Source organism: Xenopus laevis, chromosome 5S (genome assembly GCF_017654675.1).
Source record: "Xenopus laevis strain J_2021 chromosome 5S, Xenopus_laevis_v10.1, whole genome shotgun sequence".
Classification (NCBI taxonomy): Eukaryota; Metazoa; Chordata; class Amphibia; order Anura; family Pipidae; genus Xenopus; species Xenopus laevis.
In genome coordinates, this window is record NC_054380.1 from 12,734,821 (window position 1) to 12,757,312 (window position 22,492).

Sequence of the window (22,492 nt, forward strand, 5' to 3'; positions counted from 1 at the left end):
TAAGAAGAGGGACAACAGCTAAGCAGGCAAACAGGAGAAACTCTTTGGGGCAGACTCCCTTGTAAGAAAGTTTATCATAGGACACCTTATTTGAAACTATTTACTCCTAACACAATAGTATTCTCTATACCAGTGATCTCCAACCAGTAGCTCATGAGCAACCTGTTGCTCTCCGACCCCTTGGATGTTGCTCCCAAAGTTTATTTTTGAATTCCAGTCTTGGAGGCAAGTTTTGGTTGTATAAAAACCAGGTGCACTGCCAAACAGAGTCTCAGTGTAGGTTGATAATCCACATAGGGGCTACTAAATGGCCAATCACAGAACTTATTTAGCAGCCCAAGAACATTTTTCATGCATGTGTTGCTCCCCAACTCCTTTTACTTCTGAATGTTGCTCACGGGTTCACAAGGTTGGGGATCCCTTCTCTATACAAACCTGTTGTCCAATTCAAAATGTCAAGAATTAGTGTAATTAGTAGGGATGCACCGAATCCACTATTTTGGATTCGGCTGAACCCCCGAAATCCTCTGCAAAAGATTTGTCCGAATACAGAAACACATCCTAATTTACATATGCAAATTAGGGGGGGAAGGGAAAACATTTTTACTTCCTTGCTTTGTGACAAAATGTCATGCAATTTTGCTCTCCGCCGCTGATTTGCATATGCAAATTAGGATTCCGATTCGGATCAGCCAAAAGGATTCGGCCGAATCCAAATCCTGCTGAAAAAGCCGAACCCCGAACCAAATCCTGGATTCGGTGCATCCCTAGTAATTAGATATGGAATGTTAAAGACACAGTTTTGTGTTTATATATGCACCTCTTCCCTTCCCCTTCTTTTTTTCTGTACCATTCCTCCAAAACTGACTTAAAGGAAAACTATACCCCCCAAACAATGTAGGTCTCTATAAAAAGATATTGCATAAAACAGCTCATATGTAAAATCCTGCTTCATGTAAATGAACCATTATCATAATAATATACTTTTCTAGTAGTATGTGCCATTGGGTAATCCTAAATAGAAAAGGGCCGCCCCCTGGGATCGTAGGATTTACTGTACTCACAAACATACCAACAAACCATATATGTAAGGTCACATGAGCCAATTAACAGACAGAGTTGTGTCTTTTGCTTCCACACTTCTTCCTGTTACAGTTAGAGCTGCAGTATTTCTGGTCAGGTGATCTCTGAGGCAACACACAGACCATCACAAAATGGTGGCTCAAGGCAAGAGATGTAAAAGGGCAATATTTACTTAAATATATATTCCAGTTTGGTAAGATTCTTTAATATGCCACGTAATATGAACTGTTGCTTAAGTGTTCATTTTGGGGGTATAGTTTTCCTTTAAAAAAAAAAAAATAAATAAAGGATATCAGTAAATTCAGCTATAGTGCCAGAAAGGTAGACATTATATTCCTTTCCACTGCCATTTCCAGTCCTACTACATAAATAATCATGCCCCTGAACCACACCAGCAATGGGAAAAAATGCCGAAACTCTACCCATGATCCAATAAAATGAGTTGTATGGCACAGACAGGCAAGTTTTATCTTTGTCTATACACTAAAACCACCTAAAAGGGTAGAGTAACTTGCTTTTACTTGTTGCTAAACTACCGATTACAGCAGGAGCCTGCAACCTGTGCCTTCCGTTTCTCTAGTTTCTCTCTGTGCAGGCAATGAAAAAAGAAATAAAATAGTACTCTGGTTTCTAGGGCTTACCCTAGCAACCAAACCGTGGTCTGAATAGACTGGGAGACAAATAGGATAGGGTCCAAATAAAAATACAAGTGATAACATGATAAATTCTGATTAAAACCTGGCTTGGAGATCAAAACGGAAAAACAGCTGCACTCAACAGAACAAAACATCCAAGAAAATCAAATGGAGTGTTTTTATTGGCAGAGGCAGGAGATACAGTGTCACCGGGGCCCTTGCGCTAATGGAGGGACACAAACACAGTGGGATTCACCTTCTCTGTTCATAGAATAACAAGGCCACTTGTAACTTGTTCAATGGTCAGAAGACTGTGCGGGGAGTGGAGACCTATCCCTCTACCGCTGCTACAGACTTGCAACTCCCAGAACCACCTCTCCCAGCTGAGGGTTGTAGTTATGCAACAACTGCCCACCCCTAGCAACTTTCCAAATGGATGTTTTCTACAGGTCCTTTTTAAATGAGGGCATGGATGTCGGACACATAACTGCAAATAAAATGACAGAAAAGGGTTATATATATATTTATACGGATATATATGCAGTGTGTATACACAATTCAAGTCAAAGTGGTGCTTCAGCAAATCTGCCTCCCGTGCCACCAGCTGAATTTAAAAACGTATTCTGGCTTCTTAGTGAAAATTGTGGGACATATGGTTAGTCCTTCATTGTCCCGGTGCAAAAACTGGAGGAGGGGGCAAAACAGGAGGGTACAGTCCTCACCAAACAGTCCAATGATACAAACAGGGAAACAGGCACTGAGGAATTAAATTAACTTTACCACACTGGACATAAAAAGCGCCAGGATTAAATAACCAATGAGTGCTTAAATATATTGGCACCACCGGGGGGTTAGGGAGGAGCTAGACCCTATGGAGAGTCATTACCCATAAAATATCTCCATGGTTCAAGCAAGAATATTCTGATGCACAAGGTTCTGAACAGAACCAGATCTTAATCTCATGTCCGGCTATTACCGACCTGCACTGTTCATGGGTGGTTGGTTCTCAAAGGCTGATGGGACTTAAAGAGACACAGCTCAACATCTAAAGGCGAAACACATTTGGGTGTTTAGGACAGAGGTTGGTCCTTGGATAGAAGCATCTGTTACCTTTGAGAGAACATTGTAATTGGCCAGTTATTGAGCTGACCTTATAAACAGATACTGATGGGTTGCTAGTAAGTATAGCTTAAAGGAGAATTCAACCCTAAAATTAAAAAACTCCGACCCTACATAGACCCTCCTCTCCCCAACCTAATTGTTACCCCGGGCAAATGCCCCTTACATTTTACTTACCCCTCGGTGCAAATTCAGGCATCCGAGTTGACGGGTGCCGTCTTCTTCTCTTCGGAAATCTTCGGAGTGAGACCGGCATGTCGGCTCAAGCACAGTAGGAGCAATGTTCAATACACGTGCTGAAACTCCGAAAATTGCCGAAGCAGCGGTCTCATTCCGAAGAAATGAAGATGGCCCCCATGAATTGAATCTGCACAGAGGGGTAAGTAAAACATTAGGGGCATTTGCACAGAGTAACACAGGCTGGGGGGGAGGAGGGAGAGGGGGTCTATGTAGGGTACGATTTTTTTAACTTTAGGGTTTAGTTCTCCTTTAAAGATATAGGGTCTAGCAGTTGCTTTAGGGACCTCCCTATAATGACGTCTGCAGAGAAACCAAAGATTATTGTACCCTTATATAGAGCATCATCAATGTGTAGTAGGTTGATGTGGACTGTGCCAGTTCCTCGGGGGGTTGCACCTTGGATTACAGCCCATGTTCTGCCCCAAACCATCCCAGATGCTAACAGTTTTTTAAAAATGTTTTAAACATTTTACTTCCGGCTTCGAAGTCGTTTTGATTTCCTAGGACAGTCCACCACCTCAACCACCTTCTTTCTCTTGCGTGGAGAGTCTTCTCGTTGGCTTGGCCCAGAGGAGCCGCCCACAGCACGCTCCACGACGTCCCGCAGTTTGTGCTCTATCTCAGTCAGTCGCACGTTCTGCTCTCCAATGATTTGGGTTTGTTCTAGAAGTTTCTGATCCTGGTCCTGGAGCTGTTTCTGCTGCTCTTGTACCTTAGTGCGCATCTCTGACAATTCTCGCCTCAGGACGGTCATCCCGGCACCGCTGGCTTTCATCTGTTGTTGTAGCTTTGTCACCTCCTGCCTCGACGGGCTCTGCTTGGAGAACAGCTGCATTGTACTCAAGGCGGTCGATGGACCTGGAACTACAGAAAGGAAAAATATTGTTACGGTGCTGAGCTATAATGATGTCATTTCCTAGAGTTAAATACAGAAATCAGGGCTGGGGGATCTTTTTGTACTTTTCTTTTAGAATTAAATGCCCCATAGCATAGTAACATAGTAAGTTAGGTTGAAAAAAAGACACATCCATCAAGTTCAACCTTTTAACTTTTTTTAACCTGCCCAACAGCTAGTTGATCCAGAGGAAGGCAAAAACCCCCATCTGAAGCCTCTCCAATTTGGCCAGTCTTTCCTCATAGCTAAGATTTTCCATACCTTTTCTCAGCTTAGTTGCCCTTCTCTGTACCCTCTCTAATACAATAATGTCCTGTTTGAGTGATGGAGACCAAAACTGTACGGCATATTCTAGATGGGGCCTTACCAGTGCTCTATACAGTGGAAGAATGACCCCCTTCCTCCCGTGAATTAATTCCCCTTTTAATACAACTCAAGACCTTATTTGCCCTTGATGCTGCTGACTGGCATTTCTTGCTACAGCCAAGTTTATCATCTACAACAGTGATACCCAACCAGTAGCTCGTGAGCAACATGTTGCTCTCCAACCCCTTGGGGGTGCTCCCAGTGGCCTCAAAGTAGGTGCTTATTTTTTAATTCCAGACTTAGAGACAAGTTTTGGTTGTAAAAACACCAGGTGTACTGCCAAACAGAGCCTCAATGTAAGTTTACAATCCTCATAGGGGCTACTAAATGGCCAATCACAGCACTTATTTGGCACCCCAGGAACATTTTTCATGCATGTGTTGCTCCCCAACTCCTTTTACTTCTGAATGTTGTTCACAGGTTCAAAAGGTTGGGGATCCCTGATCTACAAGGACTCCAAGGTCCTTTTCCATAATGGATTTGCCTAGTGCAGTCCCATTAAGGGTATAAGTGGATATTGTTACATCTCAGGTGCAGGACTTTACATTTATCAACATTGAATCTCATTTGCCACTTAGCTGCCCAGATTGCCAGTTTGTCAAGATCCTGTTGCAAGTGCCACATCCTGGATGGAATTACAACACTGATACATTACTTACAATTCCCTCCCCTAAGTCATTAATGAACAAGTTAAATAAAAGTGGACCCAATACCGAGCCCTGAGGGACCCCACTAAGAGCCTTACTCCAAGTACAGAATGTACCATTAACAACCACCCTCTTTACCCGATTGTATATCACTACCTATGATTTTTTTTGGCTTCTAATTATTATGGTTTATTATCCACATCTTTATCACAAACAGATGCAAAGGAAAAACAGAATATATATACAAGCATATTATGGGTTTTGCATATGAATATTCAATGTAAACTGCCCTAGGTTATGTTAAAGTGTACCTGTCCCCTACAAATAAAAAGCTGCATAATGAAAGTCCTTTGCAAATTAAACATGGAACACAAATTTTTTTTCGTGAAAACATCCATTTGTGTAAATATCCGAGGTGTCAATCAAATATTACCAACCCTGCCTCTATGTCCGAGGCATAGAGGTGGGGCAGTCAATCACTTTCACTTTCCATTCTTCAATTCTTACATGTCACTGCTCTCCTCACATTTCCCCTTCCCTCCTCAGGCTCTATAATTGTGTAGGGCACTGCACGTCGGCATTAGGTCAACAGCCTGCCAGAAAGCAGCTCCATCCTAAAGTACTGGCTCTTTCTGAAAGCACATGACCAGGCAAAATGACCTGAGATGCACCTACACACCAATATTACAACTAAAACAAATACACTTGCTGGTTCAGGAATTGAATTTTATATTGTAGAGTGAATTATTTGCAGTGTAATTTAGAAATGAAAACTTAATCATAAAAATCATGACAGAATCCCTTTAAAAGTTTTCTCTATAAGGGGAGTATGGAGTATGCATAGAAGCAGCACAAATAGTACCTGGGGGGGATCCAATAAGACGACCAGAGACCTCAGAGCCAGGAAGTTTCTTCTTGAGGATTGGAACAATCTTTTCATCAAAGTACTCCATGGCCATAGAGGAGATGTCCCGTAGCTCCTGTAGTACTTCATGTGCTCTCTGTGGCGCCCGTGTGGAGTTAACGTATCTCAACACTCTGTAGATTTCATCGATAACCTGCAAGGCCCAAAGGTTTATTATTCTCTCACTGTAAAAAAGAAAATGGCAGTTGCAGCATCTTCCCTTGGGTATTGCACGGCAGAGATCTGCACCAGGTCTCGTATCTACACGCTCAGACATTAGGTGCGGTATAACAGCAGGGTACTGGGCCACGTTAACCACTCATCAGAACAGGAAAATGTACAGTAAGTCATACCTCTTGTTAGCCAAGATTAAAAAAAATGTGAGATTTCAGGAAAATGCGAGGGCACCATTTTCTAATCACAAAAGAGACAGCCATGTGACTTTCTTCCTTTTTAGTCTGTCGATGAGGTTACCATTTCCAAATAATTATGGCTGCCCCAGCTGATATAAACAATTGCAAATATGCAGATAAAGTGCCCTGTATCGAATAACCAACCTCAAATATTTTAAGGAGCATTTACAGAAAATTATGACAAATTTAAATCATATATATATATCACATCTTGAAAAGGGTCTTAGATCAGGACCAAAACGTCGATCCTTCTATGTTTTTAATTTTTTGATAAATAAAGTGATTATTTTTTAAAAATCCGGTGTGCACTGCTTACAAACATGGATATTGGTTGGTCAGGTGCTCCTCAGAACTCAGCTGGAGGGTCGGAGTTGGTTGCTTTTTATTGGCCTGTGTATGGTTGGCTTTATATCACATGGAACGAGGGACTGTATCACCAAATTTAATTTGAGAATATTTGGGTTTCCTCTGGTGCCTTAAAGGGGTTGTTCAACTTTGAATTAGCTTTTGGTATCATGTAGAGAGCGATACTCTGAGACGATTGGTTCACATTTCTTATTATTTGGAGAGCTGCCGGATAAAAAGCTAAATAACTCAAAAACCACAGCTTGCCATTTCAGCAATCTGGTTACTAGTGTCCAAATGACCCTAGCAACCATTTGAATTGACTAAGAGACTGGAATATGAATAGGAGAGACTTGCAAAGAAAGAGGAGTATTTAAAAGTAGCAATAACAATCAGGGTCGAACTGGAGCCTTGGGGGCACACCGTGGCTACAAAAGGCAGGGCCCTCCTGACGGTCCCCAGGGTCGCCGCCTGAACTCCAATTCTCGTCCACGGCGAGCGCATGTGTGAAGGCGTTGTGCAGCATGCATGTACTAATGACGCGGCACAGGCGGTGGTCTATGTGGGGCAGCAGATCTGAGCCGGCAGGGGCCCACCAGGCTTTTTCCCGGTGTCCCACCGGCCAAGTCCTACCCAATACATTTGTAGACTTACAGAGCCTTTGTTTTTAAGATGGAGCCGGTGAACCCCATTTAAAATCCGAAAAGAAAGGCAAATAATTCAAAAACTATAAAAAAAATTGAGACCAAATGAAAATTTGAAATTCTATAACATACTAAAAGTTAACTTAAAGGTGAACCACCCCTATAAATAGTCCCGAATGACCAACACTGTGCCCTTGCCCCCCCCCACTTAAAGGGGTGGTTCACCTTTAAGTTAACTTTTAGTCTGTTATAAGATGAAAGTCAAAGGTGAACAACCCCTTTAAGACTATGGCAATTGCCTACCGCCATTTCTTGCCCTTTTGATATCAATTTGAGCTTTCTTTTCCTCTTTCCTCTGGGTCTACAAGAAGTTGAACATTGTCAGCCTTGTGATGAGGCAAGAGTCCCCTCTATATTTCAGCACTGAAAATGCAAAAGGAGCAAACATAGCAGTAATATCCCTCTGAGACTTAAATAATATGGCCATCAGCGTGGAAGGGGAGTACGGATGATCCTCATGTGCGGCTTCTCATGCCTGTCCCCATTGTGTTTCATTAGTCAGTACAGAGCTCATCCATATGCATAATCTGAGCCATCAGGACACACAGGCATAACACTATCAGGCCCAATAATGAATTAATTAAAAAGGAACACGTCATAGACAGAAGCCTGAATCTATTAAGCAAACTGACAGGACACAAATGCTGGCGAGACCAGTCCCATTAATCACAGCTCTGCATTTCAGTGTGTTAAATCCCATAACAAGGCATGTGCCTTCCTCCCAGGGAACAACATTCTGTAAATGGATATTGCTATGGCCTTATATGTGCGAGCGTTAGGAGATATATACAGATTACTCTAATTAACTAACACAAGATAAATGATATCAGCACAGTTTCTAATAGCAACCAATCAGATTTTATTCATTCATTCTCTAATTTGTAGTAGATTGTGTATTGGTTGATATTGGTGACTGTAAGAATGCAATGCAGCATTGTTAATCAATAAGCTTGTATATCAATATTTATTTATGAATTTCAAATTTCAGCAATTTGTTCTGCTTCGTCTACCCCTTCCACTCGCATAGAAACCCTTTCCAGGCAGGAAGCAGTGCAGTAAATTGTGTCTTATGATACACAGTGTCATCTAGAGCTGCAGTCATAAAGCAACATGGACGTTGAGACACAAAAGATGACTTCCCTATTATATAAGCACTTTTCATTGCAGTACTCCCTTTAATCAGATTTCTGTTGTTGCCAAAACTGGCCTTGCACTGCTGTGATTACTGGAAATACCCAGCAGTGGGAGCTGCTATCCCAATGATCCCTAATGTAAAGTCCTGAACGGAACAAAATATTCAGAAGGGGTTTGTTACAGTGAGAGCTGTGAAGATGTGGAATTCTCTCCCTGAATCAGTGGTACAGGCTGATACATTAGATAGGTATAAGAAGGGGTTGGATGATGTTTAGCAAGTGAGGGAATACAGGGTTATGGAAGATAGCTCATAGTACAAGTTGATCCAGGGACTACTCGCAAATTGGAGAGGATTCAGATGTTTTTTTTTTTTTTTTGCCTTCCTCTGGATCAACTGGCAGGCAGATTAAAAAAGTTAAAAGGTTGAACTTGAGAGATGTGCCTTTTTTACCCATGAGCTACATTCAAATGTAAAAAGAGTTGATGAGCAACACAAGGTTTAAAAAAGACCCTGGGTATACCAAATGATGAGTGTGATTGGCTATTTTGTAGTTATGTGGACTGGTAGCCTACAGGAGGCTCTATTTTGCAGTACACTTGCCTTCAAGCCTGGAATTCAAAAATAAGCCCCCTGCTTGGAGGCCACTGGGAGCAACATCCAAGGGGTTAATGAGCAACATGTTGCTCCTGAGCCACTGCTTGGGGGATCAATGGGTTAGACCCACAACACAACCTGCAACTATACTGGCACCCTAAAAATCCTACATACAAGAAGAAAGTTACCAGCACTCACGGTCTTAGTTTGCAGGAAAACCTTGCTTTATTTCAGTGCGGTGATGCAATGTTTCGGGGCCACGCGGTTGCATCACCGCACTGAAATAAAGCAAGGTTTTCCCGCAAACTAAGACCGTGAGTGCTGGTAACTTTCTTCTTGTACATTGAATAGGAAGCTGCCGAAACTTCCATTACCAAGCACCAGGCGACTCTACAGGAGGGTGTCGTGGGTGTGCGTCCGCTCACACTAATTTGTTTACCCTAAAAATCCTACCTGTAAGGTATCAGCTTTCTTTGCAGGTAACCTATGGGTACCGAATACAAATTACCAGCAAGGTGATAAAACCAACTGGTTGGGCTACTGGGGACACGTCTTCCACAATGCAACCTTGCTCGCTGGCTCCCAGAACTCCTGCTCATGCCCCACTCCTATATGATTTCTGGTTATGGCACAAGAATACAGTACCAATGTGGTAAATGTTAAACTTCAGCGTTTATATTGCTTGCTCACTGATAGTGTTGATCAGCTGGGTAAATTAACTAATCTGCTAACAGTTCTGTACTGGACACGGCCAATTAGACACAACCCTCAATGTACATGGCCAGTGAGAATGGCTCTAGCCTCTGGATGGCACATGATTAAAGGCAATACCTTTCCAGGGATGAAACAGCAGAGGTTGGAATCAACGTATTTCATAAATGTCATGTTAAGCAACGAGAGCCGCGTCTCCACCGCTGCGAGGATATCGGCATGGCGCGCCAACGAGTGGTTCCTCCTTTCTGATTCTCTCCTGCAAAAGAGGCAAAAGAGGCAACGGAAGTCAATGGTAAGCAGAACAGACCAATATTAGGAGGTGGGGTGCACGGTGAGAAGGAGGTGCTAATTCTAGGGAACACCGGCGTTAAAAGAGTGCAGGGGAAATGATGGACCACGAGATATTGTTGAACAACTAGTCTATTGGAGATCCTCAACAAGAACTTTCTAGAGCCCCACAGAACCTTTAAGAAGATGCATGGTTTTCATATACATACAGTAGAACCTCAATTTTACATCCCCTGATTTAAAGTTTTCCCTCATTTTACATTGATGTTCTGTGGTCCCACCTATACATTATGCAAAATACATTTCCCTGGATTTTACACCATTTTCTGGTCCCCTGAAAAACGTAAAATGGGGGTTCTACTGTATATAAAATAGATCATCAGTCAGCGTCCCCACAAAACCTTTTGAGGCCCTACTAAAGGTGTAGGTTAGTAAGTCATGCTTAACACAGCTGCTTATGGTCACATGGAAAGAACAAAATACTCACACCAGTGGCAGCCATTGAGGCAGAGGTGCATCAGCTACACTGAGACAGCATTGCATGGTGCGCACTGCCACTTTAACAGAGGGTGTATATCATTATCATTAGATGGATGTTCTATTATATAAATGGTTTCAGGACCATTACCCTAACCTCCTGCTGGAATGAGAGGGGCACTATGGCAGCAACGCATCAGCCTGTCACTTTAATCCCCTCTTTCCAACTCTGCCCACACCTCCTGCAACTGTTCCACCAACATCCTGCAGCCGTGGCACCCAGGAGTCTTAGCGAAACACATTCCACAGATAGAACACCTAGGATAGACTGGCCCATCAGTTTTCACCCCAGTTCTCTGTAGCTTTTGGTTACACCAGTATAAACATTCCTCTGCACTAAGCACAATTCAGCAGAAAGAGCCCCCTAAGTTTGCTCAAAGTCTGTACAGAGAAATGCCATAAAACTTTGGCAGCATAGGTATTCCCCTGTACTAAGCACAATTCAGCAGGAACAGCCCCCTAAGTTTGCTCACAGTCTGTACAGAGATATACCATAAAACTATGGCAGCATAGGGATTCCCTTGTTCTAAGCACAATTAAGCAGGAACAGTCCCCTAAGTTTGCTCACAGTCTGTACAGAGATATACCATAAAACTATGGAAACATAGGTATTCCCCTGTACTAAGCACAATTCAGCAGGAACAGCCCCTAAGTTTGCTCATAGTCTGTACAGAGAGATCCCATAAAACTATGGCAGCATAGGTATTCCCCTGTACTAAGCACAATTCAGCAGGAACAGCCCCCTAAGTTTGCTCATAGTCTGTACAGAGAGATCCCATAAAACTATGGCAGCATAGGTATTCCCCTGTACTAAGCACAATTCAGCAGGAACAGCCCCCTAAGTTTGCTCATAGCCTGTACAGAGAGTTAAAGGACCAGTAACAAAAAAAAAAACTTTAAACTTTAAATTCGCAAACTCTTTAAGAAATTACTTATCGGTTCTCTGCTTGCACTCCTCTTCAGAAACGGCGACAGGGTGATGATCCATCGTGCGGCGCTCTTCTTCTCCCTGGCTATCTTCTATACAAGGCAGGGAGGAGAAATCAAGCACCGCACAATGGATCGTTGCCCTGTCGCCGTTTCTGAAGAGGAGTGCAAGCAGAGAATCTGTAAGTAATTTCTTAATAAAGACTTTACGAATTTAAAGTTAAGACTGCCTTGGAGTTTTTTTTCTATGTAGAAACGAGTTTAAAAAAAAAAAAAAAAAAATTATGTTACAGTTATTTTAACAAAGCAGTAGTCCAGTGGCCATTCAGTGGGGGTCTTTGGCAGTCCTAGGGGTTCCTTACATATATAAAGAAAATATAGCCTCCAACTGGGCAGCACTGTGATAGAAAAAGTGAATTCACCTCTAAAAGGACAATAAGGATTTGGCTGGACAGTATGAAACACATTACAACGTTTCTAGAAATTCTTCAGACGCCTCCATTAGATTATGTTGGTTTGGCAATGTTCCCAGCAATTAAATTAATAATATCCCAAGCTTGTCTGGACAGCGAATACATTTTGCTACAGTTGCATTTGTCTTTTGCTTATGTTATTACTGTGTAACGCTTCTATTTGTCTTGCTGTGCTAATCGTATTACCTGGTCAGGCTCACAAGGGAACTAAATGAGGATGTAGAGTTTCACAGGACATTATGACAAAGGGGTTCTGTAATTATGGCAACCCGCAGATCCTGACTTAGGCTTCCAAGTACACAGACTGTGGAGCATTATATTGCAGAGCCGGAAAGGAAAAGAGGAGTGTTGTACATGATCAGATGGGAGGAAGCAAAACAGACACATTCCAAAAGCAACTTGGCTATTGCTGAGCTTACACAGCTACGGTCCAACATATAACAGGAGGAAAACTCAAGGCTGCCTAATATTCCTAGTTTTCCGAAAGACTTAAAGGAATACGGTCATGGGAAAAAATAATTTTCAAAATGAATCAGTTAATAGTGCTGCTCCAGCAGAATTCTTCACTGAAATCAATTTTTCAAAAGAGCAAACAGATTTTTTTTTTTAATTACATTTTGAAATCTGACATGGGGCTAGACATATTGTCAATTTCCCAGCTGCCCCAAGTCATGTGACTTGTGCTCTGATAAACTTCAATCACTCTTTACTGCTGTACTGCAAGTTGGAGTGATACCACCCCCCTCCCTTCCCCCCCCCAGCAGCCAAACAAATGAACAATGGGAAGGTAACCAGATAACAGCTCCCTAACACAAGATAACAGCTGCCTGGTAGATCTAAGAACAACACTCAATAGTAAAAACCCATGTCCCACTGAGACACATTCAGTTACATTGAGAAGGAAAAACAGCAGCCTGCCAGAAAGCATTTCTCTCCTAAAGTGCAGGCACAAGTCACATGACCAGGGGCAGCTGGGAAATTGACAATATGTCTAGCCCCATGTCAGATTTCAAAATTGAATATAAAAAAATCTGTTTGCTCTTTTGAGAAATGGATTTCAGTGCAGAATTCTGCTGGAGTAGCACTATTAACTGGTGCATTTAGAAAAAAACATGTTTTCCGATGACAGGATCCCTTTAAATTTCATTTGTTCACTATATTAAAAAACTGAGGGCATTCAGGCACAGGCTGCATAGATGCAGCTCTACTGTTGTTCTCAGACTGGCTGGCCAAAATCATCCCTGTTGTTTGCTCATGTAGTGTTAGTCCTGTAACAGAAGACCAGCAGGGGGCAGCCTAATCACTGGCAGGATATTGAGAATAGAATTAAACAGGTATGGCAGTTGCTCCCACCCCTTCTTTTGTCCACCCTTATTCTAAACACAGAAATACCATAAATTGATAGGTAGGTGTTCCCCTGTACTAATCATAAATCAGCAGGTATCCAAACAGAGTTAAAGGGATTGTGTCATGATTTAGTTTTTATTTCTAAATCACACTGTTTACACTGCAAATAATTCACTCTACAATATAAAATGTCATTCCTGAACCAGCAAGTGTATTTTTTATAGTTGTAATATTGGTGTGTAGGTGCATCTCAGGTCATTTTGCCTGGTCATGTGCTTTCAGAAAGAGCCAGCACTTTAGGATGGAACTGCTTTCTGGCAGCCTGTTGTTTCTCCTACTCAATGTAACTAATTGTGTTGCAGTGGGACCTGGATTTTACTATTAAGTGCTGTACTTAGATCTACCAGGCAGCTGTTATCTTGTGTTAGGGAGCTGCTATCTCGTTACCTTCCTATTGTTCTGTTGTTAGGCTGCTGGGTCGGGGGGAAGGGAGGGGGGTGATATCAGTACAACTTGCAGTACAGCAGTAAAGAGTGACTGAAGTTTATCAGAGCACAAGTCACATAACTGTCAAAATTAAATATAAAAAAAATATCTGTTTGTTCTTTTGAGAAATGGATTTCAGTGCAGAATTCTGCTGGAGCAGCACTATTTACTGATGTGTTTTGCAAAAACCTTTTTCAACATGACAGTATCCCTTTAAGATGGGCACACCAGGCCAATAAGCATCACTCTGTACTAAGACTAGATAATTACATTGAGTTTATAGATGAAAATCTAGCTAGCGAACAACATATCAGAATGTGTATTTATACATAGCAGCCAACAACAAGGTACAAGTGCAGAGAAGGACCAAAAGCCTAGTGCAGTATATGGCAAAAGAGACCGAGGGCTGCCGTATACAAGTCAACCTGCAGATTATGTTGCATTAAAGCACCTATGGCTCACCTTGGCAACTGGGCCTTCACCTGCTTCTGACACAGGTTATGGTACCTCTCCACCCGCAGGAATCCCTGATTGAGCATCCGCTGGCACACAGCATCCATGCGCTTGCACACCTGGGAAGGGAAAAGAAGAGAAGGTGGCATTTAATATAAAAGTTACAATCACAGTGGAATTCACTATTGAGCACTAAGGGGTTAACGTTACAGAGCTGCTGCACTGAAATTCACTGGATACTAAGTGGGAGTAATGTACCATAAACACATCTCATACCCGAGACGCATGGAAATTATCATCGAGGTCGAGTGGAAATGTTTTTCCGGATGATGCAACGATCTGGCACCGCACCGACGCTGCTCCATATTAAGCTGCTAAATATAGTGTATTGCAAGGACAGGCAACGTACAAGCCTCCAGATGCTGCAGAACTGCAACTCAAAACCCCTCGGCAGTATTATATTACCGCAAATAAAGCTGTCCCAAATCTCCTATGATCTAAAGAGAGACAGTGAGGGAACACAACATAAATGCCCCATGTTTCATTAGCATATAGATTAGGTGTTGTTCTTCTTCCTAAGGGTAAGGGCACACGGGCAGATTCGTGGATATTAGTCGCCCCGGCGACAAATCTCCTCTTCCTCACTGAGGCAACTTTGGGCGTGTGCATTAGCGCAGGCGACTTTGAATTCTAGCCTATGGGGAAAAACGCAGAGGCAGTTCAGGGAGATAGTCGCGCAAATGACGAGGCGATTAGTCGCCAGGCGACAAAATCTCCCCGAATCTCCTCGTGTGGCCTTACCCTAAGGCTAGGGTCACACGGGAAGATTCAGGGAGATTGGTCGCCTGGTGACTAATCGCGGCGTCTTTGAGGCGACTAATCTCCCTGTATGGCTTGCTGGTATATCGCACCCGCTAAAGTCGCCTGTGCTTATTCACACGCGGCGATACGTTTTTCAAAGTCGCTCGAAATTGCCTCATGAGGCAATTTCGAGCAACTTTGAAAAACGTGTCGCCGCGTGTGAATAGGCGCAGGCGACTTTAGTGCTAGCGGGTGCAAGATACCAGCAAGCCATTCAGGGAGATTAGACGCGGCGATTAGTCGACAGGAGACTAATCTCCCTGAAATCTTCCCATGTGGCCTAGCCCTGAGGGTGAAGTTACACACAGCAACTAGTAGCAGCTACTTTTTGTGGCTCCGAAATAGACAATTCTGAGAATTGCCTCTGCTAAAACACACAATGTCTTCTATTAATCAGTTATCACTATTGTCTATTTTGTAGCCGTGACAAGTAGCTGCAACTAGTCGATCTGTGTGTCTTCACCTAATGATAATGTCACCTAATGAAAGAAAATATAATTCCAAGCAACTTTGCAATATACATTGAGTCTACATTTTTTTACGGAGTCAGAACCAGCAGTTGCAAAAAAACAAAAAACAAACTGTTTCTACCCTTTTCTAAAATAAAGGCTACACAAACACATCCCACTCACTGGAATATGCAAATTACCAGCGATTCTCTGGGAAGAATAAGCAGAGCTCCAGCCCTTGATTGCAAAGTCTCTCATAATCCCAATCAAGTGAAATAGAAGGTGGGATAATACCTGCCCTTATGGGGCCCAACGCGCTCATTTATGGCATTCAAAGCTCAAGTCTCTGATTCCAGCAAAAATCTGGCCCTAAACCACTTCTGCGCTTAAGCAATTGTCTCCAGGCCCCACATGTCATTTCAGTGCTGCATCCACTAACAATGCTCTGATTGGCTCTCTGTGTTATTCTGATGAGAAGAGAATGGAATAATGAGGAGCCAGCATCATTATCCATCTTGTACTTACATTTATCATTTGCATGGCTCTAATTAACCCCCACTGTACCCTGTAATCAGAACAGAACTGGCCATTATCCTGCGGCACAAAATATCCCTGAAACATATCTGTCTGGGTGAGAAACATGCATGTATACCTAAATAATTTCACCCGATGAGCTAGGGAATAAATACAGGGCTGCCATAAACTTCTCCTACACATTATGCCCTCACCCCAAAAAAAAAAAACAATGAGGCTCTCAGCTCCAAAAGAGGATAAGTGGCCCGCCGGCCACACAAGAGGAAACAATGTGGACCCCTGGTATACAAAAATATGAACGACAAAACATATTAGATAAGGTCTGTAGGTTTGGTCTTAAAGAAAAACTATACACCCCCCGAACAATGTACAATGCAAGATATTGCATAAAACAGCTCAGGTGTAAAACCCTGCATCATGTAAATAAACCATTTTCATAATAATATACTTTTTTTTTTTTTTTAAATAGTTTGTGCCACTGGGAAATATAAAATAGAAAATTTCCATTTTAAAAAACAATGGCCGCCCCCTGGGATCGTAGGATTCACGGTGCACACAAACAAACCAAATATGTTAGGTCAGATGAGCCAATTAACAGACAGAGTTCTGTCTTTTGCTTCAACACCTCTTCCTGTTACAGTTAGAGCTGCAGTATTTCTGGTCAGGTGATCTCTGAGGCAGCACACAGACCATCACAAAATGGTGGCTCAAGGCAAGAGATGTAAAAGGACAATATTTACTTTTAAATATATAATCCAGTTTGGTAAGATTCTTTAATATGCCACTTAATAGGATTTAAACTATCTGTTGCTTAAGTGTTCATTTTGGGAGTATAGTTTTCCTTTAAGAACAAGCAAACCAGATTGTGTCACACCTAGAAATAAATTACAAAGTGAAATATAATGAGGCAAGAGACTGTGCCCCATATAAACCTTCAATTACCCAATCCTCACTCTGCCCAACATAATTACAATCCCCAGCGACACGTCTCCTAATCAAGATATTGCACAGTCGGCAGAACATTTCCCATGCACGGCTGCGCTCCATCCGACACCTAAACCAACACTTCAATGAATCGCAACCAGGGGCTGCAGGACTCGGGTAACCTTGAAATATCGGCACCACTGAGGCTTGAGCAATTATGTGCATGCTGGCTAATTAATTCATTACAATTATGGTGATGTGCACAATGTGGGCCTCAGTAAGGCTGCTCTCTGCTGTACTGGCATTACACAACCTATTGTCATTCAACTGCAACATCTGCTGCCCCCAATCAATGCATAATAATAATAATAATAATAAAAAATAATAGGAGAAAGGATTTTGCCCCCAGGTGGAAAGGTAAGCTGCCATTTGTTTTTGGATTTCAAGGAAAGTGGGGGCATCCTGAAGGCCCCCAGAGCTACTTTCGTTTCCACTAATGGAATTCAGAACAGGGCTGTTGTCCTTGATGTTCCCCCAACGGATCCTGAAGTGAAATAACAGCCATTAGAAGCCCCAGATCTGAGCCTGAGCTGCATCAACTCCATTAGTCCCCCACCACTAATTCCACCATAAACAAGGATAACTGAGAAGTGAAGGACACTGCAGGGTTGCCAGGTCTACTTTTCAAAACCAGCCAAATTAAGCCCAAAACTAGCCAAGAGGCACTTCAGGGTCAGACCACACAGGCAGATTCAGGGAGATTAGTCGCCCGGCAACAAATCTCCTCTTCTTTGGGGTGACTAATCTCCCCGAACTGCCTCCCCTACCTCACGAGGAAACTTCGGGCGACTTTGGAAATCGCTCCAATGCCATCCTGCTGGCTAAAATGTAAATCGCCAGCAGGATGGCACTTGGAGCGATTTCCAAAGTCGCCCGAAGTTTCCTCATGAGGTAGGGGAGGCAGTTTGGAGAGATTAGTCGCCCCAAAGAAGAGGAGATTTGTCACCGGGCGAAGTTGCTGTACCGTGTTAGCCAGTAGAAATGTTACAGGGCAACCCTTTTGAAATAAAAAAAACTGGTATAAAGGTGATACATTTTAATCCCCAGAATCTGCCTGTGTGCTCTTTTACTCAAAAGTAGCCCACAAATAGCAAAATATTTGCAGTGAAAAAAATAAATATAAATTTATGTGAAAATACGCCATTTTCAAATTTTCACTGAAGTTTTTCCATGAAGTAAAATGGGACAGATTTGCCCATCACCAGAGGTATAACTACAGAGCGGAGCCCAGAAGTATAGGGGCCCCATAAGGCCTAATATATATACTATTTAAATAAATATTGGTAAAAAAGCTCAACCTCTAGACCAGGGTTCCCCAACCGCCGGGCCGTGGCCCAGAACCCGGCCATGGCTCATGTGACAAAAATTTGTCTCTACACCTGTCCCCGGGCCAAAAAAGGTTTGGGTCCACTTCTCTAGACATTTTTCTGGCAAGCAGATTTTTGCTCCAAAATTGTCTGAAATTGAGAAAAGTCACGAGAAAACACGAGTGATGAACACAATGCTTAAGAGTGATGGGAGACTGGGGTACAGAGCCCAAAATATGGTAACCCCTGATTTCTACACAAGTCAGTTCCATTGCATGCTGGGAATTGTAGTCTTACATTAAACTTGGCAGTCTGCAAATTGTTAAACAAAAACTACATTACCCAACATGCATTGGGAGACGCAGGCTTTTCACATTAGGGCAACAAAATAAAAAACTTTGGCTGGTTTCCAAAGTACTAACCAGCCAAAGGCCCAAAAAGTAGCCCAAATTTGTATCTTGGGTAGTCTGTACAAAACCGGCCTGGGCTTTAAATTTCTAGTCCAATTTGGATGGAAACCTGCCAACTCTGGGGCACTCCAGCTGTCGCAGAACTACAAATTCCAGGCAGACCTGCTGGTAAAGGGAATGCTGGGAGCTGTAGTTCCAGGGAATGAAAGGTTGTCTCTCACTTCCAGGCAGCAACAAGCCCAAACTACTGTAGGAATACAACTCCCAACATGCCCCAGAGAGCTGTGCCAAACAAGGGAATGCTGGGAGTTGTAGTCTCGCGATAGCTGACGTTGTTAAGATTACCTATAAACACCCCGAGCCCATGTACAGGTAACCCACCCCACTGCAGTGTCCCACACTGGCCCCTCACCAGGCGGAGCTGACTGATCTCATCGTAGTTCATGAAGTTGAAGATGTTCTCGATGGCCACGATCGGGAGACCGAGCAGCGTGTCGCTCTGGTGCAGTTGATCCGAGGAAGGAGAGACGGATCTCGGCCTCTGAGCGCAGCATGACCCCGGGAATCCAGAGCCGCCTTCATCCCCCCGATCCTCTCCTGTTACCGACATCTTTCTTTTCCTCCTACAGGAGTAGGGGGCTGGCTTAGCGGCGCGCTCTGACGTCACTTCCGCCAAGTGGGGCCTGACTAGACTCCCTCTCACGGGCGTTCTTGGTGACCTCATAACAGGAAGGCGCCATTTTTCTCTATGGGCGGAGCTTGGGATCCAGTGGGATGTCATAGTTGCCTCATTATACTAGAATAATAATAATAATCAATTATTACCTATTTTATTTCTATAATATGACCATATTCCCTTCTATTTAAGTATAATGGGCACAAGTACCACTACATATCATTTCAAAAACTGACAGAGAGACTGACATTGACTGCCCTGCTGACTGTGGTTGAGAACTTTTACATATTTTACATTATACCTCCCAACATTTTGGAAATAGAAAGAGGGACACAAAGATTTGCCATTTTTTTTGACCACACCAATTTTGTGGCCACACCCCCTTATCGATATGTTCATTGTACAAAATGTGGCGGGTTATGAAAACTGTGGTTTTTATGTGTTGTTGCAGTTTTGCTAATGAAGGTGAATTGCCCTTTAAGCTGCAAGTCACAGTTTCCCTAAGAGACCTGCTTATGTTAAAGGGATACTGTCATGGGAAAAATGTTTTTTTTCAAAATGAATCAGTTAATAGTGCTGGTCCAGCAGACTTCTGCACTGAAATCCATTTCTCAAAAGAGCAAACAGATTTTTTTATATTCAATTTTGAAATCTGACATGGGGCTCGACATATTGTCAATTTCCCAGCTGCCCCCAGTCATGTGACTTGTGCTCTGATAAACTTCAATCACTCTTTACTGCTGTACTGCAAGTTGGAGTGATATCCCCCCCCCCAGCAGCCTAACAACAGAACAATAGGAAGGTAACGAGATAGCCGCTCCCTAACACAAGATAACAGATGCCAGGGTTGCCACCTGTCCAGTTTTGACCCGGACAGCTCGGTATTTTGAAGGGTTGCCTGGGTCAAAACTTCCTGCTGGATTTTCCAAATAAGGAAAAACCGTGCAAGATACCCCATGATTGACACGGCGATCTGGCAATCGCCGATCGCTGCATCACGGCCCTGCCTCTTGACATCACGGCACCGCCCCTGCCCAGTCTCCACCGCGGGAAAAGGTGGCAACCCTAATCTAAGGACAACACTCAATAGTAAAATCCAGGTCCCACTGAGACACATTCCGTTACATTGAGTAGGAGAAACAACAGCCTGCCAGAAAGCAGTTCCATCCTAAAGTGCTGGCTCTTTCTGAAAGCACATGACCAGGCAAAATGACCTGAGATGCACCTACACACCAATATTACAAAAACAAAAAAATACAATTGCTGGTCCAGAATTGAAATTTTATATTGTAGAGTGAATTATTTGCAGTGTAAACGGTGTAATTTAGAAATAAAAAATAGATCATAAAAATCGTGAAAGAATCCCTTTAAATAGTTACATTTTGTGAAATCAACATGGTAATTAGGGGGTGTGGCCACAAAATGCTTGTGGTCAAAACTTTTTCGACGCGTTCCACGCACATCTTTTTGTCCCTCTTTCTATTTCCAAAATGTTGGGAGGTATCATATTAATACTAAACCTAGGGTCAACTCTCCATGTCTTCTTGCCTTTTTACTTATGCTTCCTTCATTTTACCTGGCCCTAGTCTGCACAAAAATGCTTATTTTGGGAGAAGAGATTCAGATAGCAGGTACTGTTGGCAACTAGTAAAAAATGTAAAGAGGGACAAAAGATGTGCCACGTGGAGTGTGGTGAAAATTTTTGGCCACACCCCCCACATCCATTTTACAAAATTTGTCAGGTTATGGGAAGTTAAAACACATTTCTGGGTGTTTTAAGGCCATATTTTATCTGTTATTACTGTTTCTTTAGGGCTCTTACTCATTTTACCTGCGCTCCCCTGCGTTCCGTTTTTCGGCGTTCAGCCGCAGGGGAGCGCAGGAATAGACGCATTTCATTATTTCAAATGGGGCTGTACTCACACAGGCGCATGTAGGCGCCGAACGCAAGTTGAGACGCAACATGCTGCATTTTTCCTGCGTTCGGCGCCTACACGCGCCTGTGTGAGTACAGCCCCATTTGAAATAATGAAATGCATCTATTCCTGCGCTCCCCTGGGGCTAAACGCAGAGAAACGGAACGCAGGGGAGCGCAGGTAAAAACGCTTATGAGTAAGAGCCCTAATGAAGGTGAAACTGCCCTTCAAGCTGTGAGTCTTAGTTCCCCAAGAGGCCTGCTTATTTCATTAGTTACAGTTGTAGCTAAGTGCAGGTACTGAATATACTAGACTCTGCCAAAAACTTAAGATTCAGAAACATTGTATCTTTTTCTGGCGTCAGTGCAGGAGATCAAAGAGAAACGCAGGACTTTTTAATAAAAATCTAGGACTGCGGGCTGAGCTGTCAAAATCAGGATTTAACAAAAATCCAGTAACTGCAGCACACTGTTAAATGTACTGATTCTTCAGCAATGTGAATGTATTGGCTCATTACATACATTTGCTAATTGCTGAAGAATCACTACAGTTCAATCGCTGCAGCTATTGGATTTTGCATTTTAATTCCCTGATTTGTGGCAGGTGGGGTTAATTACTGCTGAGAACCTGATCCCAAGGGATTATGCACAAGGTTTGAGCGCTCCATTATCGTGTGGAGTCAAAATCAGGACTGTCCTGTGAAAGATGGGAAAGTTGGAAGGTAGCTAATAACTAATTCAGTATATAATATCACCAAACACACGGCAGGACAAATACAGTGTCCATTCCATGTAAAATACCCAGAGAACACATGGCATGTATAATACTCCAGTTCAAGTTCCATGTTCAATACCCCAGAAAACATGGTATCATAGATACAGTGTCAATTTGATGTATAATATGCACAGATCACATGGACAGATAAATATAGTGCCAATTCCATGAATGATAAATATAGTGGAAATTTCATGTGCTGCCATGTGCCATCTGCTGACTGGTACTGTTTTTAATTGGAAAATCTGATACAATAACATGAAGAAATAACCATTA

General features: G+C 42.7%; 1 protein-coding gene across 1 annotated transcript; it reads right to left on the reverse strand.

Moving 5' to 3' along the window:
• Window positions 1-1,872: 1,872 nt before the first annotated feature.
• fbxo28.S (F-box protein 28 S homeolog) lies at window positions 1,873-19,539 on the reverse strand. The gene is given in 5 exon segments (NM_001174003.1): window positions 1,873-3,941; window positions 5,848-6,043; window positions 9,912-10,050; window positions 14,315-14,424; window positions 19,263-19,539. Coding segments are annotated over 5 exon segments (1,038 nt in total). The 5' UTR covers window positions 19,461-19,539; the 3' UTR covers window positions 1,873-3,546.
• Between the last annotated feature and the right edge of the window lie 2,953 nt (window positions 19,540-22,492).